This window comes from Hippoglossus stenolepis, chromosome 9 (genome assembly GCF_022539355.2).
Source record: "Hippoglossus stenolepis isolate QCI-W04-F060 chromosome 9, HSTE1.2, whole genome shotgun sequence".
Lineage (NCBI taxonomy): Eukaryota > Metazoa > Chordata > Actinopteri > Pleuronectiformes > Pleuronectidae > Hippoglossus > Hippoglossus stenolepis.
The window spans coordinates 25324188-25350331 of record NC_061491.1 but is presented as its reverse complement, the minus strand read 5'-3'; the positions used below and the strand labels follow the sequence as shown (position 1 = coordinate 25350331).

Here is a 26144-nt window from a genome sequence, read left to right as displayed (position 1 = left end):
AAAATACACGCTCCGTTCACACATGTAATGGAAAATGGTTATTTCAGAAATGGCCTCTTAGCGTCTGCATTTCCTGCAGCGCCGGGGAGCAACACACCAACACCGATGTTGTTAGTATTGCATTTGTCTTAACAGCCCCAGAGAGAGCTGAATCAAAACCATCGTAAATGTAATAACATCGCACAGGAAACCGCGGAAGATGAGATTGCCTCGTTTTCCCTTCTTGGTGATTTACGGCACATTCCGGGCCGTCCTCGTTTACTGTCGTCATAGAGACAATGGGTTGGCAACGGGCTCGGGCCAAACCAATTCAAACCAATTCAAACCAATTCTTCAAGCAATAGCATCGTTTTGTGTTAAATCTTAGGAAACACGTTTCCTAAGATTGGCCCGAACGTTCTGAGGCGTCGGTTTCGATACGAGCCACGTCCCTATTCGCCGGCCGGCTGGCCCACCTCACAATAACTATGATGAATACAGTGTCCACAGGACCAAACCAGCCGTTTGACACTTCATCCCCCTTGATGCATTGCTGTTATCCCGTGGATCCATGGCGGGCTGTTTGAAGCCTTGTGATTGGCTGTTGCAGAGCCCTCCCCCGAGCACAGGTGACATGTTACAAACGGCATTGGAGGGGGAGGGGGGGTCGAACATAACACGTTAAGGATTAGTAAAAGTATTAAATTAAACTTGGTCACGGTTGTGTTACGAGTCTGAAATATGTGTTTTCATCGGGGCGAGAAACTTTTCTTTGCGACGTGCTTGAGAGTGAAGGAGGATCAGCGTCCATTAAAAGTAGATGAAGTGAGTTGTCTGGGAAGGGACCAGTCCGGCCCAGGAGGGGGGGTGGGGTGGGGGGGGGAGTGATGAATGAAAGATAAAAACCCTGCAGTGAAATTAAAGGATTCACACGCACAGACATGAAAATAAAACCACTTGAGAAGAGCTTAAGCAGGGAGGAGACGCACCAGGGACCACGGAGACTTTCTGATCTTTAGCAGCTGCCAGATTTCCTTCAGATGAGGCGTTTTATATTTCGGGTAAGAAAATAAATAGTGGGCGATCTTTGAAGTGAATCCTGATGCAAGACATCAAAATGATTCCGATGATGTGTTTTCAGGGGCTGTGGAAAATCATCTAAAGTAATGTTCTTAAGTTTCGTATTCCCTTTATACACACGGTGTGGAATACCTGTCCCACATGTTGTCTCATGTTCACTGGTTTCCAGATGTGAAGGGTTTGCCTGATGCTTCACTGGATCTGCAGGGAGCCTCTCGGCCGCTCTGCCAGATAAAAGTTCAGCTTCTGGCTTCGTGACTCTGCAGAACCTGCTCCTGCCTCAGACTTCCTCTACCTCTGTAATTCTGTCTCTGAACATCACCGCAGTGGATTTGAAATGAAGCAATCAAGATGTGATCCAAGTGTAAACTTTGAGCTTTAATTCAAGGGGTTTAATAAAAATATCAGAAATATACTTTTTCAAAAACCAGAAGAAGGTGCAGCAGTGGGATGAAGTGGAGAGAGAGAAACAGGAACACAAACACAGAGGAAAAAGTTAGTTTTGTAAAATATCAACATTAGTGTGGACGAGGTCGAACTTAATTCTCTAAATCAGAGATTATTCATTATTATTATTATTATTATTATCTTTCCAGGAGGATTATCGTCACTCGCTCTTTGGGATTGTAACAAACCAACAGTCAAATCATGGTGACACCAGCCACCGATTCAATCCAGAGCTTCAGTCTGTGATATTTGTTTTTTTCAGAATCGCCGCGTGCTCTCAATCCAAACTCGTAGATTAAGATAATGTTGCAGAATCAATAACAATCTTCTCTCGGTCCATTAATCTAACTTTCCGTGCTCCGTCTCTTCAGCAGCTGAAAAGCTCTCAGCCACAGATTATATATCAAAAGCTCTCAAGCCACTAAGTGAATAAAATTACACTGTTATCACATTTATATGATCTGTTTTATGAGGCAGGCAAAGAAAAGTAAACTATGTAAATATCAGGAAACAGAGACACCAGAGTTAAAACTGAGCTGAGCTGGTTGGACTCCGACCTCTGACCTTAATCAACCAGGCGACGAGAGGAACTGGTGTTTGACTGGAAACCTGGAAAGGAAAAATGAGATTAAGGAAAATGTAAAGTAAAAAATCTGATCAGAAAACCAGACAACTCACTGGTTTAACCATTTAATGTGATAATTTCTATTCTACAAGATCATCAGCAGCTTTTCTCACCATTTCTCTTCACTTTCTATTTCTGGAAAGTCAATCGATCATTAAGACTTAATCTGCAGAGCATTCTTCATAAAAACACTTCGTCCTTCATCCGTGCACACATCAATTAGCAATTGTTAGACTCAATGACTCAATAAAACCAGGAACCGGAGCCCTGACACCATCGTTAAACCTCATAATACTACAGAGGAACAAATGTATTCAAATCTAAAGTTCTGAAAAATAGCATGAACTGAAAAGAGTAAAACCAAAAATAAAAAGGAAATGAAAAGTAAAACAATCCAGAAAATAAAAAGAGATTAAAACAGATAAAACAAGTCGTAAAACAGAGCAAATTGTATAAATGAATATCAAATAAATTCAATTAAAAGCCAGACTGGAAAGTTATGGCTTGAGTTTGCTTTTAAAAATATCAATATTCTCTGCAGCCCTCCGGTCTTCAGGGATGTTTCTCCACAGACGTCGACCACAGTAATAAGAAGTTGCCTCAGCGATGGTGTTTGTTCTGTGGTTTAATGAAAAGGCCTCGATCAGAGGACCTGAGGGTTCACGGGATAAAAGCCCGTCTCATAAACAGGCGATGACCAAAACCATTAAGAGCTTCATAAACCAATGAGAGGAGCTTAAAATCAATGGTGACGCAGACGAGTAGAGAGAACACCGACCTGCTGGGACGTTCTTCTGTCTGGTCCCAGTCTGCACAGCTTGGATATATTCTTCATTTACTAAATGAAACAGAAAGAGAAAACATGAAACAAAGAGACAAACCAATATATCAAAATATTTCTATGATCTTACTTTGATTTATTTGCCTGTATTTGTGTTTCCCTTCGTTTTATTGTTCTTTATAATTAAGTTTATGATTAAACTGTAAAATTTCAGGCCTTGATTACATTTCTTTGTCACAAGGGTGATAATGACATCTCAGGAATCAAATTATTAATATATTTCTTTAATATATAATATACTTTTACCCATTCACGCTTCAATACCCAGAGTGGAGCTACTGGGGATCAAACGACCGACCTTCTGTTTAGTGGACGACCCTCTCTACCTCCCGAGCCACGGCTGCCCTCTGTTTTCTAGTGTGACGCACAAAACAGTGTTTATAGTTTCACTGTGAGCGTCGGCACCACTGACCAGGACTTCAGTTTCCTCCCGATTGAGTTGTAGAACATTCTCCACCATCCACAGCATGAAGCCTCGTTGCTCGGTGGGCATATGAGCCTCTAACGTGAGCAGGGGGAATATCCAATGATGGTTGAAACAGAGAAAACAGTTTTTCCAGTTTAACCTCTCGCAGCGTTTCCTCCAGACAGAATCTGTGGCTGAGGCCTGACACAGTGTCGGAAACATCTGTTCAATCTGTTGTTTTGTGCTCCAGTGGACGGTACGCCAAGATCTCAGGGCACAGCGCTCTAAAAATACAACACTGACAAGTCTGTCACACTTGATAAAAGAGGGAACGACAATAAAATCCTGCCTGAGCGAAAGAGCAAATGGAGTGGCGGGGGGGCTTTGTGCACACGTGCCACTGAAATGTCTGCGATAACACCAGAAAGAGGAGTGTTCCCTCTCTCCCAGGCCGAGGGGTTTTCATGCTCCAGACAAACTGCTGTGTCCTGTGAGGGGTGAGACATGGGGCGAGGGGTGGGCTGGGGGCAGGATCACCAGCTCATGACAGGACGGAGGAGCCCGGTCACCGCTGACAGAATAGAGTTCACTGGGATGTGAGAAGCCTTCAGGCAGCAGATGCAACAGTTCAAACACGAGCTGCAACCAACTGCTCGCTATTTCCCATCGCGGCCTCAAAAGTTATAAATACAACTAATTAGTCTGCAGGCGTCTGCAGGCCGACCCTCCCTCCATCACCTCACGTCCACACACCCTTCTCACGGGGTCGCCGTTTAATACGTGCCAACAGACAGGAGCGTTATATAAAGCCCCTCACCGCACTTCCTTTAGCATTCCCTCACTGGCTAAGGCGCCACAATAGTGCAGCCATTTTTCCTCCTCTCCCAATTTGTCTTTTTTCCTGTAAACATGAGTGAACAGGCCAAAACAGAGCCGTCATGTGGGGCGCATGGCAGCGGTGGCCCCGGGTACCCCCTGAGAAAATGGTGGCGGTCCAGCCGGCCTTTCAATCAGGACGTTGGCCTGCCGCCTTTCCTGGAGCCGGGGGACCCGTGGTGGACGAATGTGGACTGGCTCCAGAGGAGCTTGGCAGCCGCTCCACTGTTTGTGCCTTACATCTCTGGGTCGATGCCTCATCCCGGCCAGAAGATTAGCCAGGAGCAGTGCACGTGGAGGGTGAACCTGGACGTGGCTCACTTCTCCCCCGCCGAGCTTTCTCTCAGCGTCAAAGATGGATTCCTGGAGGTTGGAGGTACAGAACGTTGGCTCGCCGCTCTGTTAATTAAAGTTCACTTTATTAACATTGCTAATTACTTTTTACACAGAGGAGGGTTTCTACTGTTGGATAAATATTAAATAGCCTTATCTAACATTATTATCCCAAAGAGAAACAGAGTTATCGAGATGGAGTTCTCTCACAGTTCACAGAATAAACCCCCTCAAAACTGACGGGGAGGAAGCTGAATGTAAGAAAATTAGAGAGCTGCTTAAATAATGTGCTCGGGGAAATTAAAATCACAGCTCTGTGGCAGAAATTAATTTGTGTGTTGAGTGGTTTTCTCCGTGTGGCTTGATTCCTCTGTGTCCTCACATTCCTCCCCATAAACGGTAATCCATCCCCAGGGAGACACGAGGAGCGGCAAGACGAGCATGGATTTATTGCCAGATGTTTTACACGGAAATACAGGTAAAGTAAACACCGATATTAACCTGCATACTTGAAGCTATTTTAAACACGTCTGCAGCCGAGACTGCGGCAGCGAGCGTCTGTTTCCAGCAGTATCTCATCTCTGGCTGCTCACTGAGCTGAGAAATGACATATTACATACATCAGTTTCACTATTCGCAGCACCGGCGCAGGGTCTGTGGTGGATTTGTTAACATGACCCTGTCACTTTCAGGCTCCTGGCTGAAATTGATGTAACTAAAATCACGTCCACACTTTCTGTTGATGGCATCCTGACGGTGGAGGCTCCGGTCCCTGAGACCGCGGTTCCTGCGGCCATTATCATCCCCATAAAGGTGAGAAGCAGTTTTATTCACATTAATACTAACAAACTGAGATTTTAATATGTGCTTATTTACTTTCTTGCTGACATAAGACAGAAAGTCTGCAGAATGTCCGAAGTTGTGGATGTGTGAACACAGCAGGAGAACCTCCGCAGCAGTGGGCGTGTTGATGACGTTTCTAACAAGCGACAAGACGCAAAAATGAAAAGAGCCATTAGCGTAGAAGACACTGACAAAGATGACAAAAGAGTTTCTCGTGATAAAGGCAGATGCCGGCGTCGATGTGCTTAAAGCATGAGATCTTCGTCACATCCTCGTCTGAGCTGCGTTGTTCATGTGTGAAAAACAACGTCCACAGGAAGTTCGGACCAAATTCTCCGGACATCCTCAGTAGGTCACGTCTTAAAACGGCTTTAACTTAGCATAGCATAAAGACTGGAAACTGGGGAAACCTCTGATGCTAACAAACTGTCTTTCAGCTCACTCATTATCAATTTCTTAAAAAATATTTTTGCAACTAAACCTACAACTTATGGTCTTTTAAATGATGAATTATATCAGATTTGATGTGTTTTAAAAGCCAGGCCTTTTATTTCCACCTGCCTCTACTGCAAAACCAGCTAAATGCTGCATTTTGTAGAAATGTCAAGACGATTCTTTATACAGGAGATTTTTAATAACAAGCTCTGAACAAAAACCCCTGATTGCAGCCAGGTCCACTCTCCTCCAGGCTCCACTTATGAGCAGAGCTGACATTCACACTCAGTGTTGCGGTGGAGCATGAAAGCTGAGCAATCTCACCTTTAATCATAACCACTCATTTCACTGCTGACATTTTCTCCATATGAATAAATGCAGGTGGAGGTGGAGGTGGCGACTACTGAAGAGGAGAAGGAAAAACATGAGGAGGAAGAAACCCCTGCAACAGAGGCAGACAGCAGCAGAGAACCAGAGGCCCCAGAGCTCCTGGCTGCACAGGATCCTGCGGAGGAGGAGGATTCTCCAGCAGAGGTCGGTGGGGACCAGGCCCAACCTGGCAGTGCCACAGCTGGACCTCAGCAGCACGACGAGAGGAGGGAACAGGAGGAGGAGACCCATGAAAAGCCAGCTGGAGAGTCCCACCCTTCAGCGTCTGCAGATGGCAACGACCCAGAGAGTCTTCAAGATTCCTCTAAGCAGGATGAAGCCCTGGGAAGCCAAGAAAGCCCCGACACAGACGCGTCCACACAGCCAGAACACAAAGAACCAGCCGTGGGTGGAGAGATCCAGGTAATGCCGGGCTCAGCAGAGGAGATCACCCAGCCCGAGGAGCCGGAGCTGGGCAAAAGTCCACTGAGCGAGGTCCCGAGCCAGGATCCGGAGGCTCCCGACACAAAACCAGAGCACACCGAGTAGACTCACACAACACAGCCTCGCTCAAATGCTGCACAACACTTACACAACACTGACACAGCCTGCACAGCCTGCACAGCTCGCCTGTAGCATCAGGTCTGAGGACGCTTTTTTATTCACAACAGCCAGATAACTGCCATCTTCGGAGCCCCAATAAAGCAACAGCATGTTAAAATGTGTTTGTGTCATTCTGTCCTCATGCATTCACATGTGCATCCTCTGAATTCCCACCTGACCTGCAGGAGAGCGACTGTACGACGGAGCATCGTGTTCACAATTACCTGAGTTTAAACAGATGAATTATCACGTTGTTTCAGCTGAGAGCTTCTGACACCCATCAGCCGCTATACGTTTGCACAGCTGTTTTTGTGCGTTAGTCACTTCTGCATGAGCAACATGCCAGAGGAGACGCTGGCACCGGTCCAATTATGCTGTTGCCACGGCAACACAGTCCACACACGTATGTTCTAATACCAATAAATACAGTTTGTGCGAGCTGCTGGCACGACAACACAAAGCAGCGCCTTCGCACGGCCAACGCTGCCGAGGCCTTTTGTCGACGCCACAACAGAAAGTTTGGAAACTTTTTTTAAAAATTCAAAGTGATCATCCCTTCTGATTCCAACACAGAGAGGAGATTACATTATTTTGCATCACACACACACACACACACACACACACACACACACACACACACACACACACACACACACACACACACACACACACACACACGCACACACACACACACGCACACACACGCACGCACACACACACACACACACACACACACACGCACATGGACACTGCCCCAATTTTGTTTCGGCCCATTCTGCAGAACACAGCATCAAACCCGCCGCTAATCCGCCGCTCAAATCCTTCTGTTATCCAACAATACGAGCGCAGCCGCCCCGGATCCCTGGAACCGGGCCTGCGAGTGGCAACGGTTCTCAATTTGAAAAAAAAAGACAAAACCAAACAGATGTTGAGACACATGGAGACGCTGGCTGGTCATTTTTATTGCATCAGCCAATACAAAGACATCAACAGATAAAAGAAGGCAGGAAGAATAAAACGTCTCTTTGGCAAAACATGTCCGCTCCAACAACCATGCAACCATCTTTCTGAATTCTCACATAGAAAAGAAAAAAGGAAAAATCCAAACATATTGCAAAAAAACCTGCCACAGTTGTTTAATATCTATAATGAATCGGTACATGTTAAAGTATATTTACAATACACTTTGGTAGAATACAGTATTAATGCACACAATTCACCCTCGACTCAAGCCACAGAACTCCTCATCAGTGGAAGTGACTAAAGGGTCAAACCGTGATCTGAGTAAATAAAAAGGCACATTTGATATTTGGATCTTCAGTCTCCAGAAAAAACATGAAACGTGACGTAAATGCTGAGAATCATGTTCACCAACCCAGCTGGTCTGTGATCGTGTCGTGAGAAAAAGGAAGTCGTTGGAATAAAACAGAACAAAAAGGAGCTAAAGTAATCGAGTCCTGTTTAGGGAAACAGAATTTAAATTAATCAGAAAAATCAATTGGCAGCTGTTTTAAAGCAACACAGTGTAACGTTTACTGAGCAACAGCGCCCCCTGCAGGCACACGTGGTTAAATCCTGCTGGACTCCACGTAAGTAAATTTCCAGTGGCTCAGATGATCACAAACCAGTCGACGTACAATGAATGTGGAGGCTTTTCTTGCCCCCGAGACAGATTCTTTGGAAAAGAGACTGCTCTCATAAGAAAAAATTACAACTTTGGACATTTGTTCTAAAACCTAAAACAAACACATTCTGTCGTTCGTCATCGTTTCGTGACGAATGGCGGAAACCTTCCAGCAAGAAGGTTCGGACGTGAACGAAGCATCGATCGTCCAATAAGAGTTTCAAACTTAAAGCAACACTATGTATCTTTTACTGAGCAGCAGCGCCCTCTACAGCCACACATGGGGATTAACTCTGTTGGGCTCTGTGTCCGATCAATTAAGTGGTTTTCATGTAGAGAAAACACTGAGTCTATCAATGTGTTGACTGTTTCGTCCCACTAAACTGAACGATGGATATTACCCATGATCCTCTGCTTCCTGGTGCGGCTGTAATAAATTCATCAAACTCTGTTTCGAATTCTTCATATTTTAAAAGGTTTCCTGCTGATTATTGGAGATAAACTCTGGTTTTTAATAGTTCAGCTTCACTCTCCAACTTGCTCGACTGACAGTTGAAGCTGTGACTCTGTCAGTTCTTCTCACAGGAGATCGAACCCACTCACCAGAGTTACACAGAGACAGAACGAGGAAGTCAATGAACAATTAAACTAATTCTGAAGCTGCCGTATTCAGGTGGAAAAAGTTGCATAGTGCTGCTTTAAGCAGATTAAAAGAAATGTCATGAATTTCTATCTGATGAATCTTTGTTTTTATTGTGTATCAAAGTAAAATAAATGTCTTTGGGTTTTAATCTGCTTGTCCAAAGGAATTAAAAGGTTTGAACCTTTAAGATACTTTTCTATTTTGATTTTAGGCACAAAACTATTAACTGAGAAAACAATCAGCAGATTAATCAACAATGAAAATAATTGTTTTAGCTGCAGCTCTAAAGTTTCACTTGGGGAAAAAAAGTCTGATGCATCTCCATTAGCTAGAAGATGAGGCTCTTCTTTGATAAAATGTTTTCTACACTGAACTCTTGCAGCTTTAACACGAACAATCAGACTTTACTTTATCCACGTAAAGTACATTTTGCACATTTTACATCCAGGTTTGTAACAACATGAAGCTGAAGGCCACAAATTTCATATCAAACTTGAAACCGATTGTGTAGGTTGATCTGTCGTCTCAGTCAAAACGTTGGGGCTCAGACCACGGTGGCCTCTTGGGGCTGGGGAACCTCCTCCTCCGGCGTTTCGCCGCCCTGGGGGCCCTCGCCACAGAAGAGGTGATACGGCGGCGTCTGTCGGGCTTCGATGATGAGGACGCCCTCGGGGGACAGAGAGGCGAAGACCGCCACAGGGTCCACGTCTATCGGGATCCTGGTCAAACAGAGGAGGAGGGAGATGAGGAGTTTATGAGTTAAGAGACGCCAGAAGTTTTCATGGTGGAACGACTTTAATCTGCTGTGTGTATTCAGAATGTGGGAGGAACCAGATAAGAGCAATGATGAGAAGGAAACAGCCTCGAGGAAACAGTTAAATTCCTCCTTGGAGGTCATGAAAAAAGCCTGTGTGATATTTCTCTATAAGAGCTGCAGTGCAAACACTGTTAAATGCTGGGATTTGTCTTTATTGACACTTTGTCAATAGCCATAAACAGCCTCCAGCCGGATTATTCCTGCGCTGTACGTCTGCAAGACAGAAAAGAAATGACTTGGCTCGGGATTTAGACTTGTTATTAAAACCGTTCACCCTGTCCCTCTCGCCGAGCGCTCGTTCTTAACTCACAAAAAAATAAATAAAACATCTCACACGCGCAGGACTGAGCTGAAGCCATCAGGAGTTTTCATTAAAAATCCTGCAGCTCTGCGACAAAGACGAGGGAAAGAAAAACACACATCGATGGAGGTGTGAGGTTCACAAAAAAAAATGAAGATTCCAATTAATGCGAGTGTCTGTCTGCAGAACTTTGAAAACTTGGTATGAACCTAATCTGCTGCTCTCATCTGTCACAGAGGCAACACCTCATTTGGTGTCAGGGAAACTTTAAACTTTTTGACATTTCTCCTGCTGGAAATGCTTTTTTCCAGTTTTTTCCAGTGAGATAATTGTCTCCTGAAACCTGCAGGAAAATACAGTTTGTGAGGATTTAATTTCATTTAACTGTATCAGAGACGAGAAGGAAAGATGGACGACATGACAGCTCCCGGAGAGTGAAGGCAAATCCAATGGCTGGCTGCAATATTGGTCATGAACCCGGCCTCATCCATGTTAGTGGATGAGATATGAACCAAACTAAAAGAAATGTCATTTTAGGTAGTTCTTATGACACTGATGTTTGTTCAAGTGTTAAATTTTCTGGTAAGTTTGGTTTTAATTAGTTATTTGAAGCATTAAAAACTCAGACTGACTTCTGACTGGTCAATCTCAGTGCATCATGTAATGGGTGACCCCCCCCCCGATCTCTACTGTGCAGACTCTGGCTCAAAATACCCAAGATGGCGGCGTTCGTATATGGGATATTTTAGTGGCAGAATGTGTCGTCCATCTTTATTTACAGTCTATGAAAAATATACATGTAGGAACCCAGGATATTCTATGACCTAAAATTAGAGATTGTTATTTTTATTTCCAAGTTCATATCAAGCTTGTTTTTAAAATATAATACACATGAAAAATTGCAATGAGAGTCCACACACACACACACACACACACACACACAGTTCCTTGTCAGACAACGTGACCAAATATGGGTATAGTGGGTTTTCTGTGTGAGCAGCCAAGTGTCTTTGGGAGTTAATATAAACACCAGGCTGCTCAGAGCAGGAGACTGTGGGTCTACCCCACATTTAATTAGAGCCGACTCTCCACTGGTTTCCCACTCCACTGAGAAGCACAAATCAAATGGGACAGACTGAAATCCTCACCAGGACACCCACAGGAAGGTCAGGTCCTCGTGTGTGTGGTCAGATATCACGTACAGCGTCTCAGTGAGTTTTAAATGTCCCCGTAAACAACGACCTTCAGACCCAAGGTCAAACAGAAGAGAGGGGAAAACTGAGGAATGACTTGGGACAGAAAAATCAAACAGTGATCCCCCCCAATCCTAAAATAGCTAGATATGCTGTGGTTGGCATAGATTTGGGGGACTATTACAAAAATAAAAGCTGTGGCAATAATAGAAATACAACTGTAGGTTTATAGTGAATACAATTTAGATATTGTCATTTCGAAGCCACAGGGTGAGGTAGGGTCAGTAGATGTCCCCTCTGCTAACATGGAGGAGGTGGGGTTTTTGACCTAAACTCCAGCCAGCCACCAGGGGGCAATGACGATGACTTGCTTTAACTTTTGGGAGCTGTCATGTCGTCATCTTTATTTACAGTCTATGTGCCATGAGCTAGTACAGCTAATAATAATGCACTCTTCAATCTAGAATAAATCTTGAGCTATTACTGGAAGTTAGTGTAAGTCAGTATTCATCTAGAATGTTTTTAACAGACACACACCCTCCCCCCTCCACCTTCCTTCAAGGAGCCAATTGCTGCGAAGCAAAGTTGCTCCTTGTGACAAAGTCAAATCCCTCAGCCGCCCCATTACCTGGGCCTCCAGCAGAAACCTTATCTGTTCGGCTCGGGGAGTTTATTTACCTCTCGCCAGCGCACATTTTATCTCAGGCATCGATTTTGCACGGCGGCCAAAACACTGTGCAATATGCTTCTCCCTGCAGAGACGGTGAGGCTCAGACAGACAGGACAGTGGGGCCGGACAGGGTGTGTGTGTGTGTGTGTGTGTGTGTGTGTGTGTGTGTGTGTGTGTGTGTGTGTCTGTGAGTCTGTCCAGTGTCTGTTTCTGCTCCCGTCACACATGACACCACAAACCACAGACCTGCAGACGAGCGACGTGACCTTGGGTCAGTGAAGTTACACTTTGACCACAAAACTGATTTATCAACAACATATTTGGTTAATAAATGACATATTTCAAACTTTACCCTGAATCCTCTGCTGCTGTTGAACCTGTTGTTGCTGTGGTGGGAACATTTATTCATAATGTACTCAAGGTATTTGTGTTTATATATATATATATATATACACCTTAGAATTAAACTTATTAAATGTGTGGCTGCGTTATGCATTATTGAGATTATTATAAATGAAAAACTAAACCTAATAAATCTATAAGTTGTTTTTACATTTTTCTGCCTTTGTTGCTGATGATTCTTTATAAAGTGACAAACAGAGAAAGTTTATTGCTGATATCTGCAAAAACAGAATAGAAAAGCAAAGCTCGGCCACATCACCCGTGGAAAACAAAGCCTGCTCCTACACTCTTTATCTGTCTCGCTCATAGTCGGTGGATTTGTGTATTGAGGGCAGTTATTTATACATGACCCCTCCCTCCACCACCACCACCCCTTCCTCTTTACTCCGTCTGTGGTTTTAGGTTTTGCTTTGCTCAGGAGCACCGGCCTCATCCGGAGCCTTCCCAATTAAAAGGATTGTGATATGACCAGCGCAGTGCTGACTAATTAGCCAATAGGAAATGAGTGACGCACCAGCGAGACGGCGACTCACACCAGCGATTAAGCGGCTGTTTGAAGTCCTCCCACTGCCCAATTAGAGCGGGCGGAGGGAGAGTCGGGGAAGGCTGTGGAAACTTCTGTGGCCCGTGGGGCTCGGGTGACTTAACGAGACGAGAACTGAACTCATCTCCTCCAGGATTCTGGTGTTAGAAAGTGAAAGTTCCTCCAGTGGTTACGGTTTGTAGCCGACAGGTTTTGATTGGACGAGTGAGACGAGTCTGAAGCTGCTGATCAAATCTCTTTAAAGTGAGAGATGTAGACGCACTATTGACTTCAACAATCTTAAGAGATAAATTAGTTCTATTAAGTGAGTTCATTTGATTCTGGTCTTTGTTTTGAACCAAGTGAAGTCAAATGTTCTTCTTCCAATTTAAGTTAATTTCAAATTTTAAAGGAGACATATGGTGGTTTTTCAGTCTCTTTCCTCTGGTGTGTTATAAAGGTTTTTTGAGGCTGTAAAACTTCTGCAAAGTTATAAAGCCCGAACACACTGGAGGAGAAAAACACTGTAAAACCATCAAATGTCTCCTTTAACTTTAAGTTTTATTTATAACCCTTATTATTAGATCTGGAATGTGGTCGTATACAGGTGATAACTCAGACAACTTCAGAGGATACTCACTGTATCTTCTTTGTGAAATTCTTTGTCACTATTCCTCCTTCTTCCTGCTTCTCTTCATGTTTCCCTGTTTGGAAATAAAAACCACACAGTTAAGAAGTGAGTGACGAACTTTACGTTCAACATTGTACAAATACTTTAATCATATATAAATATTGATGATTTACTGTATATCTACAACTGTGACTCCTCGAATTAGTAATAAAATACACCAGGAAAAAACAATGTTTACCAACTTTAAAATTGACTTCAATGGGTGAAACACACAGTTAAAGTTATCAACTGTGTTTATATACCATGTTAGAGCTCATGCATTATTAGAAAGGAGGAATAACACATCATTCATTGAGCTGAAGTTTATAAAATCTGTTTATTTACTGTTTGTCTCTGCTCATGAAGAAGAGTTCAGAACCAAAACCTTCACTCAGGAGCAAAAATCAGTGACTATTATCGATATCGACTGAGTTGATCGTCTACGTTGAATCTATTAATGACGACAATGAAGAAAGATGTAACTGAGATGAAAAACAAACTCGTCCCTGTTGCTCAACCACAGCAGTGTTTTTGCATCGAGCCTTGAAGGGTGTGTGTTGCCATCAACACGTTGAAATGATTAAACTTTATTCCCGTCAGTGTTTCTCCTGCAGGAACAATCTGATCCGAGGCAGTTCTCCCTGGAAACACCCTCCCCTCCCCTGCCTCCCCCCGTCTCTGTTTATGGTCGTTCCATCTCTCGGACTCGCTCGCAGCTGCTCCGGTGCTGCTAAATGTCAACGCCACTGCCGGCAGCGTGGCCTGCCCCACCCCTCAGACCCTGTGTTCGACTATGCGCTACCTTATACACCCCCCCCAGTGACGTCTCTGCCTGCCGGACAGTGCTGGACTCCACCAGAGCTCCAGGGAGAACAGAGCTAAGACCACCGGTGAACTCATGAGATCAAAATGAAAACCTGATCATGATCTGCTCCCTCGGATGTTTGGTGAATAAAGGAGGTTCGGTTAGAGATCAGGAGGACGAGGCCGCTCCTTCTTTTCAGGTCTCTTACGACACAGACGCCAAATTCCAGATGCTCTGTGTAATACTGTGTGTTCTGGAAGGAGCAGGGGGCAGACAGGGCCTCATCGTGATGGATGAGCTGTTCTGTCCGTTCAAGTATCAAGGACGGACCTGAAGTTTTCAGATGAGCAGATGGCTCGTGAAGCTTCTCTGGTATTTGTTACCGTGACGAGGGGAGAGGCGTGTCCTCCGCTTCCTCCAATCAGAGTCAACCTTTTAACAGCGGCCGTTACTTATCTGATTCAAAACATTTGGTTCAGTTAAAGCAACGATATGAAGCTTTATCACCTTTAAACAGCAGCTTGATTAAAGTGAGTTTGAGGTTTGAGTGACTGTGAATATGGAGAATGTATACTTCAGAAATAGAAATAAACTCGTTCTGTCTCTGTGTAACTTTGCTGAGTGGGTTCGATCTCCTGTGAGAAGAACTGACTGAGAGTCACAGCTTCAACTGTCAGAGGAAAGGAACCTCACGTTGATGACCCTGACCCAGGCAACATTAACGTCAACACACGAGCCTAGCTAACATTACGGTGAACTCTGGTGGCAACACACTCTCCACATGGCTCTGGCAGCACGTAACACCACCCTACAGTTAGCTAGTAGCTACCTGAAGCTCGAGTCAACGCAACAACACAACGTGTAAAGCTGCACGGTTGAAAGGATTGCGACACCGGGACGTGCAGCAAATGTCCGAGCATAAAAACTCAAACGATACCCAACACTAGTATTGGCCCGCGATGCTTGTTTGAGTATTTGCAGGAGTTTTTGTGTTCTCGTCTGGACGGAGATGTTTTGTAAATCGAAAGCTGCGTAAACAGATATTTAAAAAACGTAGGGGAACATTTACGTTAAAAAAAAACATCCGCAGTAGAAAAGGCGCGAGAATGTTCTTGTTGATGCACGACTAAAGCTGAGCGTCATCTGAAATGATTCGGGCCTTAAAAAAGAGAAACAACAATTTCTGCTTGAACACGTCGTCTTCAGATGTTTAAAACTCAAAGTGTTGTTGTTGTGTTTCACTAGTTGTTATTGTCAGGGTTGATCCAGTCACACAGCGATGGTCACAGTAGATTGAACCATCTCCCAGTAAGTGGTCAACAACACGGCTGAATGTTTCTCTGTGGGTTCGTGTGCTGCACGGCTCCATCGAGCTGGTATCACGCTCCCTGTCACACTTTTAGAAACAAGGGTCGAGTCGCCGCGGCCGGCCGGCTCAACATGGCGCTGACTGAACCACACAACTGGCATACCAACAATGTGTTTATAAAAAACCCTGCGTCCTCTGTGCCCTCCACAGCCCCGGGGATCCCTGCGCCTCAGCTTTCAGAGCACTGAGGAATGTGGAGCTGTGAGGAGGCAGTTTCTACAACCTACTCCCAGGATAAGAGGCCGAGTTCGGATGTGACACCGGCAATGAAGGGTGCTCGCTGCACTTCGGGTCGCGTCCTATTTCCAGAACATTCTGCTCGGTGTTTAATGACCGGCGGGCGACTCCTCTTATTGTAAACAGAGCCTGTTGTCACGGGCCTGGCCTTAAATCTAAATCGAGCCCATGGACGTCTGAGGGAATGATTCTCCCGGAATTTGAAACAGGTGTCTAAGCTTGAGGATCTGCCTGCCAACCGGCCGCGGTCCCCGAAATCTGTCCAGCTCGTCCACATCGAGACGCGTTAGGACCGAGACCACGTGACACCACAGAGTTTCATCGTACAGATTCACGTCGGCGGGCAAAGTGAAAGAGAGGCGACTTTCTTAGGACTGTTTTAATATCTATTGTGATTTTAAAAGTACTTTTACTTGTGTACTTGGATTAATGAAGTTCTTTTGTCTGACATGATGCTTTATCTTACCTGTTTAAGACATTTACTCCTCATGTGACTATTTGATTAAACATTACATAAAAATACAGAAGGTACTGAAGGGATAGGTGGAAGTTAGTGAAGAGTTTTAGGGAAACATTTCTGATTGTAATTAATCAACAGATATAAATATATGTTGTAAAAAACTGGCAGTGATTCCTAAGATGTCGCTGTCAAATTCTTATGACAAAGAAATGTAATTGAGGGTTGATATTTAACAGTTTAACCATAAACTTTATAATAAATAGCTATAAATAAAAAGAGGCCTATTTATATATAGAGAAAACAACATAGGCTATCTATCTATATATATCTAGATTAAAGATACGGAGTCTAAAGAACTATAGCAGAACAACATCCAACAAACAGACCATCTCTATTTTCTATGAAGACAAATGATATAATATAAACCTTGACTTTGACCTCAATGTCTTATAGTTTAAATGTACTTTGAGAACTGAAATTAAGAAAATAAACAAATGTGTTTCACGTCAAAATAAACATAAATGCTAATCTTTTCTGCATCGTTTATAATGTTGAATTAAAGTTTTCATATCATAAACAATGATACTGATACGGTTCCATCCATCCAGGCCTAGAAGGTCATGGTTAAATATATTGAATAAATCTAATAAAAACAAACCATGTGCATTTACTTATAGACTCTCTTTCTACAAACTAATAATATATAATGTAAACACTTCAGTCTGAGGCTGTGACCTCAGAGTTTCAGTGTAACAACAGTTTTAAAAAGGGACTTTGAGCAGCAGGTGTTTTTCACACAGTTCTATAAATAAAGTATTTCTCAGTTTGACTCCGAGCTCCAGACTTTAATCACCGACGCTTCCTGAAGAACAAAGTCACGAGATGAACTCACCTGACACTTCTACGAACCCATCCCGCGTTTTCACGTTTAATTCCTCTGGTTTGAAGCTGTGCACGTTCACGCACACTTTCCACGGCTCCCCCCCGGGGCTGCCGGCTCCCGCTGCGGCCGTGCCGGTGGGGGAGCTCCGCGGGGAGGCCTCTCCGTACCGGCTCGTGTAGAGCGCGGGGCCTCCGCTGGAATGACGCACGGGGAAACCGGAGCGTAACGTGGAGCTGAAGGGCGACGAGCCCAGGCGGGTGCTGAGCCGGCCCGGTCGAGCCCAGCCCGGCCAGTCCATCGCCAGGTCCTCGGGGAACGGAGGGATCCCGAAGTCATCCTCCATGAACCGGGAGGCGAGCTGCTCCCGGAACGGAGACTGCTCCCGGAACGGGGACTCTCCAAACGGATCCCGGGGAAACCTCTGTCGGCTTCCCATCGTGTAGAAGTCTCCCTCTGCCATGAGTTCAACACCAGGAGGAAGAAAAGTTCTTCTCTTTCTTTATTTTAACAAAACAAACCTTCAACTAAAACTGTTCCCTTTTTCTGTGGTATCACAAACTCCCTGCGCCTTGTTTATCTCGTTTGGATGAGGCGCATCACCATTACGCACCAGTCTCCTGCTGATCCAACAACACACTCCACAGTGGACACGACGTTTCTCAGACTCTCATGTGAACTGGTTCTATTTTCTCCTGGCGGAAGGTTTTATACTGGGCCCAGTTTCCCACAGGGTGAGTCGGTGCAGTGTGGGGAAAGAGCTGGGAGGGTCTGGAGCTCGCACCGCAAAAACCCTCCACCTCAAAGTCAAAATAAACTTTTTAAAACCTTTACAGAATCAAAAACAGGATAAAACATCCAGTTATTCGATTTAATAACAATTTTTTATGTGTTTATTTTCATAAAAACATGAATAAAAAGAGTTGAATTAGGATGAAAGGACTTGTGGATTTCAGTTTTGCGGTGTAGAAGCAAAAGACCAGCCTCCCTCAGACCAAATAAAGTCACCGTGCACATGACCCTCGCGCACAGTTGGAGCTCAGTGACTCACTTTGTCTCTAATAGAAAATAACGTGTCAGAGCTTCGTGTCAAACGCTGATGTCATAAAACAAAACAGCCAACAAGTCAGGTTTGTGGGTGTGGCCTCTGTTTGCTGAGGTAAACAAGTAAACACAAAGTTTTCTTTTCTCTGCACCATAGACCAAAAAGAAGACCACTGACTGGACGTGGGCATTTCAGGAGCCAATCAGATTTCAGCTGCATGGGGCTAGTACCCCCCCCTGGGTCCACCCCTTGATCCGCCCCTGGTTTTCCAGAACATAACACAAGGAGGAGGTTTTTCATTTTATCCAGAACATGAGTTTATTGATCTTATTCTGAACACGCACGTGGAGGAGCATCATGGGGGACAATTCAATTTCCGGGCGACACATTGTTACGACGTGAAGTTCACACTGACACCAGGAAACATGTGACAGCATGAAAAACATTTGCTTTCTGCTTTTCCTCGCAGGGAAATAAGGGGGAGAGGAGGCATCATTTAACACTGAAACACTGGATCACTATTGCTGTATGACTGCTGTTATTGTACGTTTTAAAACAACAGACGACGTGATCAGAGGGATCTTATACACCAACACATCTACAGTCCGCTGATCGATGCCCAACTCCGCCGGTCAACGCGTCAAACACTTAAACAGCCAACGACGCCCTGAATCACATTCTGCAAAATCAAATCATCACAGCTTTTTGTATAATTTTTACAGTGCAGATGCATATTTACATCATGGTAATATTCAAAAATCATTATGCACAACAGGTGATGTAAACTTTACATTGTGAGGTGGGAGAGTTATGAACACGACAAATCATCCGCCGGCTCCTCGTCGTCAGGAGTTTAGAGTCTGTGGAGAACCTTTGTGCCGAGTTCCTCTTCCAGCGTCGAATCTCCCTCATTCATCCAATTTAGTTGACATTCAGGGAAATAAGCCGAGAGGATTGAAGTGCATAGAGAGCAGTCAGTCGGGCCTGGAGCACAACGCACGCACGGCCGTGATGATGGATTTGAAACGATTGAGAAATATTAACTCTCTTTATTATACAAGAAGGCAGTTTTCTAACTTTTTGCAGATACAAACCCTGGAGTCAAAGCAGCCCCCGAAAATTAACTTTAAAGAACAAGTTTGACATTTAGGGGAAATATTCTAGTTTATTTGCTTTCGTGGAGAATCAGATGAGGAGATTGGGATAAATACGAAGGCAACAAATCCACCGAGCAGCCGATCAAAGTGTCTTTGATAGTTTCAGACCTGTCCTGGTTTCCTCTGCAGACAAGCTTTCTCTCTTTGCTACTTGCCAAATCTTAAAGAGAGAAGGAAGATTGATTGGTTGGTTGCATGTTTAACGCCCAAGACACACCAACGGATTAATTAAAAAGATGGAAGGATTAATTAAGAACAACCCTTTTGAACCACGCGTGTGACACACTGACCAAACTTTTGGCCATTAGCAAAAGGTGGATTTGGAGACGCCCTGAATGGGATTTTCACTTTCGATCATGTGTTATGTGATCATTAAAATTAAGAACCCTGACATCTCATGAGCTTCATCAACACCAAAAACTGATGAAACATCAAATTGTGGTTTTACAGGTTTATCCCACAGCTGACAAATTCTGTTACTGAGCTCGCCGTTTCCAAACTAAATGCTAAGCTAAGCTAACGGGTACGGTTTTAATCTTCTCGTCTGAATCTCGGCAAGAAAGCAGATAAAAATATTTCCGAAAATGTCAAACTTTATTTCATTGGAACATCTGCTCACTGGGAAGTTTTACGTGCACGCTCGGTGCCGAAGAGAATGATTTACAAACGAACCCCCAAAAAATAAATTACAGCAGTGTCATAAAAACTATAAACTGCCAGTGTTGCATAGAAAGATTGACAACTACTGAGAGAGACAACAAACCAATAAATAATAAATAAGTAATAAATATTGAAATATTAAACTTGACTTTTCATTTGTGATATAACTCAAAAACACGGTTTATGTGTGTTTGTTTCCAGCGTCGTAGCCGAAAGAAAATTATTCAAGTAAATCGAGGCTCAATATTTCAAAAGTTCAGGCTCATTTTCAACATGTTGTTGCTGCAAATACACAAAATTCCAAGGTTTTGATGTTTTTCCCCAAAAATAAATTCACCACATAAAAAGCCTCCCTCCTCGTCTGCACAATGTTTTAATCGCTACCTGTTTTATTTCTGACTCTTCAAATTTGATCGGAGGATAAATTCATTTCACATGTGAGCTGACGGGCATCGCGCTCGCCGCCAGGCCACCTCGCGTTTCATTCTTCAGAGGAAACTCGTCTGTTCTCCACCGTGTGAAGTGCAGACATCAGAGCAATAAACCTTTTTCCTTATTCCTGATAACGATTCCTCTGAAGCCGTTTGTCACCAGTTTGAATCAAATGGCTCAAATGTTCCCTCAACACTTCGTGGTGTAAAATCTGGGACAGTAAAAGTCTCCCGTCCTGTCAAAAGTCTCATTTGTTCAGTATTTATGGGATTCAGGGCCATTTATGTGCCATTTAAAAATAAATATAAAGTATTCATTTAAAAGAATAATCTAACGGGACGTGCACAGACATTAAAAGGAGAACATGGAGTTGGTTTATGTGCAGATTCTACAGGTAAATATGTAAGAGATGAACAGTCGCAGGCCGTTGTGCTAATGTGAGGCGACGCAGTACGAGAACAAAACAAACGAGAACACATTCACTCTCCAGCGGCCTCTGTGGGCAGCGTGAGCAGGACTTCCTCCGTGATCGCTGTGGTCGGACTCCTGCTGGGACACTTCCACTCGAGCATCAGGGCAGAGCACGGAGACGCTCACAGCTGATCGCTCCAACATCCGCTGTCCTCGCCCTCAAGTGGAAAACCCCCGACGAGCGCTTCAGTGCCTTCGCGTTCTCTGGGATTCCCTAACGCCTGGTCCTGTGGCGCTTTTTCAACGAACCGCAACTCCGGCTGCGACTGCGGGTCCCGAAGATCGAGTTAAAGGAGGAACTGCGACTGTAGCTCCTGTAGGAGGAGTAGCTCCAGCTCCGACTGCGGCTCCGGCTCCTGCTCCGGCTGACGCTGTGGATCGGGCTGCGGCTGCGGCTGCGGGTGAAGAGGCTGCTCCAGGACGACACGCTGGTGGAGCGGCTGCTGGAGGAGGGACTGGGTCGGAAGTACGGGATGGGTCGTTTCCTGGCACTGCGGAGAAAAGGCCAGGAGGAGTAAGTAGGTGCTGTGAAGCTGACCGACTGCAGTGTCACAGAATTAAAGATCCTAAAGATGCATCCATCAACTTGTGTTAACGCTAAATTCACCGTTTTCTCAGGGAATAATTCTTCATGAAAATCTATACATCTATGAGTTTGTGTAATTTGCTGCAGTGCCCTGCCGGACCTTTCTAAAAATAAACATGTTTACAGCTTGTTGCTAGTGAACAAAAACAATCTTCAACAAATTCCCCCGACATGAAGGTTTAAAAAGCAAAAAGATGTTCAAGGTCATTCGCTCACAAAACGTAACAGTAAAAAAAACCAAGTGTCTGTTTACACCTCCAGCAGAGAAACATGAGCATTAACGTCGTGGACACCTGGTGAGTTCAAGTCCAATATTCCCTAAATATCCACATGAAATCTGTTGTAATCTTTCCCGTATGAAACCGTGCAGAAGAACTCATTTGTTCTTGTCATTTTTTTTTACCATTTCAGATTCCCTGTGTTTTTTCTCCAGCTCTAAAGCTGATGGTTATCTCATCCTCGGGCTAAACGGCGTTTCACAACACACCACTCGTGAATAGGAGGGAGAGATTTCCGGCTGGGGACCTGTCCAAATGTGGGGGTGGTGGGTGCGACCAGCGATGCATCTTTTCTGCCTTTAGGCATTAAAATATATATTGTAGCTATAAATAACGGGGCTGGGAAAGCTGTACCTTGTGATTCGACGTGCTTCCAGATGGCTTGGCGAGTCTCTCCGTCTTTTCTTCATAGGAGAGTAGGATTTGCGTCTTCGTCTCTTCCCACTCACCTTACGTGCTGTCTTCACATCTGTCGCTCTGTGGCTAGGCGCTCTCTTTCTGTCTCGCAGTCTGGGAATCAGACAACACGGTGTGAGAAGTTAATCACCGGAGGACGAATATATGTGTTCTTCTGTAAGCGGCTGGGTCGTGAGGTGGAGTTCACCTTCTGGAGTAGCTTCCTCTGGAGCTCAGGCTGGCCACGCTGCCTCGTCGCCTCAGGTCAGCTGAGTAACTTGGAGACCGCGAGTACGAGCTGGAAACAAGACACACGTGACAATTATCTGCCTGGAAATGAGCAAGGCAGCGGCAGCAGGTTTGACTCCACAAATTGATGCACACTCCCACGTCGACTACAGACGAGGCTGGAGATGCAATAGAGGATGGGCAGATCTTAAACTAAAAATAAAGATGGAGGACATGAAAGTGAAGCCAAATGTGTCTCAATCGCCCCCTGGTGGATGGATGCAGTATAAGTCATTAACCCCACCTCCTCCATGTTAGTGGACATGGACCAAACTAAAAGATGGTTTCTGTAAATTAAAATCTTAGTCTCCAGCACAAGATGGCCACGTTCCATTCTGCACAACCCAGAGGTTTTGAGAGTTATTATGCTCAACCTACAGGAAGTAGCTAACCCACCTGCAAGATGAAAGTGACGGACTTCGCGAGTAGCGTCCGGAGTATCTGGAACTCCCCGAGGACCTGCTCCTGCTCCTGCTCCTGCTCCTGCTCCTGCTGCTGGACGTGCGAGCTTTCCGCCGCTTTCGAGATGACAGGCTCATCTTCCGCGAACAGCTGGACGTCTTCTGAGGTGTCGCAACCTCCACCTGACACCCCAAGGTTATCTGCTCCCTACACAAACAGAACCCCAACAAAACAGAACAACACATTAAGACGCCTCACTGCCTTGAGTGATAATGCCCCGACCCAATCTTGGGTTGGTTTTAAGAAACGCTCTCCTTTATTTTCTCGCTCACAGGATGAATATTTCAAAAGAGGAACCGGAGCGTGGAAACACAAGATAAACAACCTGCAATTTTCCTCGGAAGCGTTCATTCACATGGATTATTTATTGTGAACAGAACATTACCTCTTGCCATTTCCACTGAAAACGGTTGCGGACAAGCTGTCCTCCCTGTAAGGTTTGCATAGCGACGTGTAGCTGGTCACAGAGTTTCCTGAATCGGAGGCATTGTCTCTGTCTGTGAACCTCAGCTTCTCCGGGGAGGTCAGACGCCGACAGTGGCTCCTCTTGTTGTCGGTGACGCTCGACCGCGAGACGTCGGTTTTGCTCGACGGCGGCGAGGACGTGTCATTCCCAGAGTCGTAATCGTGCGGAGCGTCCACCTGGCTCGATATTTGCCGAGACCCTTTTCCCTGTAAGAGCTCGCTTCCAGGTTTTGACGACAAAATCTGCAAACAGACAAAGAGGCTGCAGCTTAAAACTGAGCGCGCGGTGACAACAGCAACCTGCTACCTGTTTTGATGCACTGTGAATACTCTAGTACAAAGGCACATATTCCCTGGAAAACACAGAGATTTCTTTCGTTTTAATCTCGCTGGACAGAAAACTTTGAAAGATAAAGACATCATGCAAATTTGAAGCATGCGATTAACCTCAAAAGGAAGCTCAGCTAAAGTCAGAGAAAAGCTCAACAAGAAACAAATCCAGGAAAAAGTTAAATCTACACTAAAAATAATTATACGAAAAGGAACAACAGAAAGATCAGAGAAGAAAGAAAAAAACTATGTGTGGGTAAATCTACTGATCGGCTCTAAGTCGAGTGAAGAGGAAAAGTAAGAAGGAAAGTAAACAATAGCCCCGTTGAAAAGCCTCATTTTAAAGAACATCGAACAAACATCACAAAAATGTTTTTTTTATGTAGAAATGAAAAAGGATTTGCAGACAAAGAGAGATCCCATCAGTCTAACTAAGAAAGCCCTCAGAACAGGACAGGTGATCTTTCTCCTGTGAAAAGTTAATAATTAGCCTGCACCGACCTACAAGTAAATCCCTGAATCTGCGGATAGCATCCACTTACCAATCAAGATTTCCTCCTTAAGTAGGTAAGGTGTAAGAAAAAGGGAAGAGCGGGCAACATAAGTGCATCATTAGAGTTGTAAATTGCAAGAAAAAGACAATAACCCTCTCTTCAAACCCAGACGCTTATCGGCATGTTCCTTTTTCTTTCCTTAAAAAGGTGCATTGTTATTTGGGGAGGGAGACAGTTTTTTTCTTTTTGTACCGCAAACGTCCACAGGTGGCGCTAAAACCTCAAGAGGATCATATCCGACTGATCTTACAGAATTATGATCTCTCTTTACTACGTTGATTACGAGACATTCGGAGGTTAATCCATGTCCGTCCTCTCCGAGACTTCCCGTTATCTGGACTTCAGTCGACACAACAGAGACACCCTGAGGGAAATTAAACAAATCTTTGTGCTGCTGCCGTCGTCTTTTAGCAGTCGCTTCTACCCACAGGCTGTTTGTGCTCGGGAGTTAAAAGATTTCACTCACGGAAAAGATATATATTATAAACACAGACAATTCTTCAATGTCACCTTAAAACGATTCTTTGTGCTTTCTTTCCCTTTTGTCGAAACCACAAAATAAATTCACCACGTACATTAACAGAAAAGTTCAGATATTTAAAAATCATGTTTTGTAGGTTCTTTCTGTTCCGTCATACCTACCTGTCCCTTTATGGTTTGCTTTTTGTTGGGGGGGGGGGAAAGAAATGTTAGGATCACAGGAAAAAGTTCATCCTGCATTACTCTTTGTAATTACGTGCTTTAAATAAATGCATATTCACACCAGCGAACGATACAGTAAAAGCTGACCCTCCACTACGCGACTGTTTAGTCCTCCTGAAAGTCTTTGGGGTGTTGAATGCCAAGCGTGATTCAAAATATGGATTAATTTATTGAATTTCAATTAAAACCCTGTGGTGTGTAATTAAAAACATCTGTCTGTGCAATTAGCATAATTTAATGATTGCTGGAGAGAAATTAAATACTTTTTATGCTCCAATAGGCTTGAGACACTGAGTTTAAGGCCGTAGCCATGTTTACGAGGCTCTTTGGGAGAACATCGCTTCAGAAATAAAACTAAAATCAACTTGCAATAAACGGCACAATGTTAAAAATTCACAGTCTGTCGTCTGGACGCTGCCAATCACACTTTAAGATGTTCTTTGTCTCTGTCGGCTGGAAACACAACAATCAACAGATGCAGTGACCTGAGGGGACGGAGAGCAGCCAAATTGAAAAGGAAATATATAGATTTATTTCTTTGCCTGATGTCAAAATAGGTTCCTGGAGAAAATATCAATATGTGAGTATTTAGACGTCATAAAACAGAATAAGATAAAATTATGATCCTTGTGCACAGCAGGAGTTTTATTTACCTCTTTAAACTGAGAGCTTGAGCACAAAGTGTTGTTATCAAGCCCATGAGACAAAGAAATGTAATTAAATCATTTTAAACATAAATTCTGTTACAAATCACTATGAATAAAATGAAAAGATGTAGATCACAATAAAAAGAACTTGAATTAGGAGATGTAAACATAAATGTGCATCTTTTCTGCATTGTTTATTATGTTTAATAAAGGTTTTTATACCTGCAAACATGAACAGTG

At 44.1% G+C, this 26144-nt stretch overlaps 3 protein-coding genes and 1 long non-coding RNA gene across 4 annotated transcripts in view; 1 reads left to right on the top strand and 3 right to left on the bottom strand.

The window, feature by feature from the left end:
* Positions 1-1416: 1416 nt before the first annotated feature.
* Positions 1417-4270, bottom strand: LOC118115646. The gene is made up of 2 exons (XR_007032980.1): positions 2910-4270; positions 1417-2115 (listed from the first exon to the last, which is right to left on the bottom strand). It is a non-coding gene; the product is annotated as an uncharacterized LOC118115646 (long non-coding RNA).
* On the top strand, positions 4152-6943 carry si:dkey-1k23.3 (heat shock protein beta-1). The gene is made up of 4 exons (XM_035166947.2): positions 4152-4630; positions 5002-5065; positions 5280-5400; positions 6247-6943. The coding sequence occupies exons 1-4, from the start codon at positions 4288-4290 to the stop codon at positions 6781-6783; spliced, it is 1065 nt and encodes a 354-aa protein (XP_035022838.2). The 5' UTR covers positions 4152-4287; the 3' UTR covers positions 6784-6943.
* Positions 6944-7765: 822 nt separating this feature from the next.
* Positions 7766-18132, bottom strand: hspb8 (heat shock protein b8). The gene is made up of 3 exons (XM_035165583.2): positions 17444-18132; positions 13651-13714; positions 7766-9823 (listed from the first exon to the last, which is right to left on the bottom strand). The coding sequence occupies exons 1-3, from the start codon at positions 17892-17894 to the stop codon at positions 9649-9651; spliced, it is 690 nt and encodes a 229-aa protein (XP_035021474.1). The 5' UTR covers positions 17895-18132; the 3' UTR covers positions 7766-9648.
* A 636-nt stretch (positions 18133-18768) lies between these two features.
* The window catches only part of srrm4 (serine/arginine repetitive matrix 4), a 51368-nt gene continuing 43992 nt past the window's right edge, over positions 18769-26144 (bottom strand). The window contains exons 8-12 of the mRNA XM_047341287.1: positions 23592-23914; positions 23141-23353; positions 22665-22754; positions 22415-22570; positions 18769-21687 (exon numbers count right to left, since the gene is read on the bottom strand). Of these exons, the coding sequence (XP_047197243.1) occupies positions 21411-21687; positions 22415-22570; positions 22665-22754; positions 23141-23353; positions 23592-23914 (1059 nt within the window). The 3' untranslated portion in view covers positions 18769-21410. The remainder of the gene's footprint in view (positions 21688-22414; positions 22571-22664; positions 22755-23140; positions 23354-23591; positions 23915-26144) is intronic.

Coding starts and splice junctions, on each gene's coding strand:
- hspb8 (XM_035165583.2), bottom strand. CDS start 17,894: ATGGCAGAGGGAGACTTCTACACGATGGGAAGCCGACAGAGGTTTCCC. Junction 13,715..17,443: donor TGGGTTCGTAGAAGTGTCAG/GTGAGTTCATCT, acceptor ATTTCCAAACAG/GGAAACATGAAGAGAAGCAG. Junction 9,824..13,650: donor AATTTCACAAAGAAGATACA/GTGAGTATCCTC, acceptor CTGTTTGACCAG/GATCCCGATAGACGTGGACC.
- si:dkey-1k23.3 (XM_035166947.2), top strand. CDS start 4,288: ATGAGTGAACAGGCCAAAACAGAGCCGTCATGTGGGGCGCATGGCAGC. Junction 4,631..5,001: donor TGGATTCCTGGAGGTTGGAG/GTACAGAACGTT, acceptor ATCCATCCCCAG/GGAGACACGAGGAGCGGCAA. Junction 5,066..5,279: donor TGTTTTACACGGAAATACAG/GTAAAGTAAACA, acceptor TGTCACTTTCAG/GCTCCTGGCTGAAATTGATG.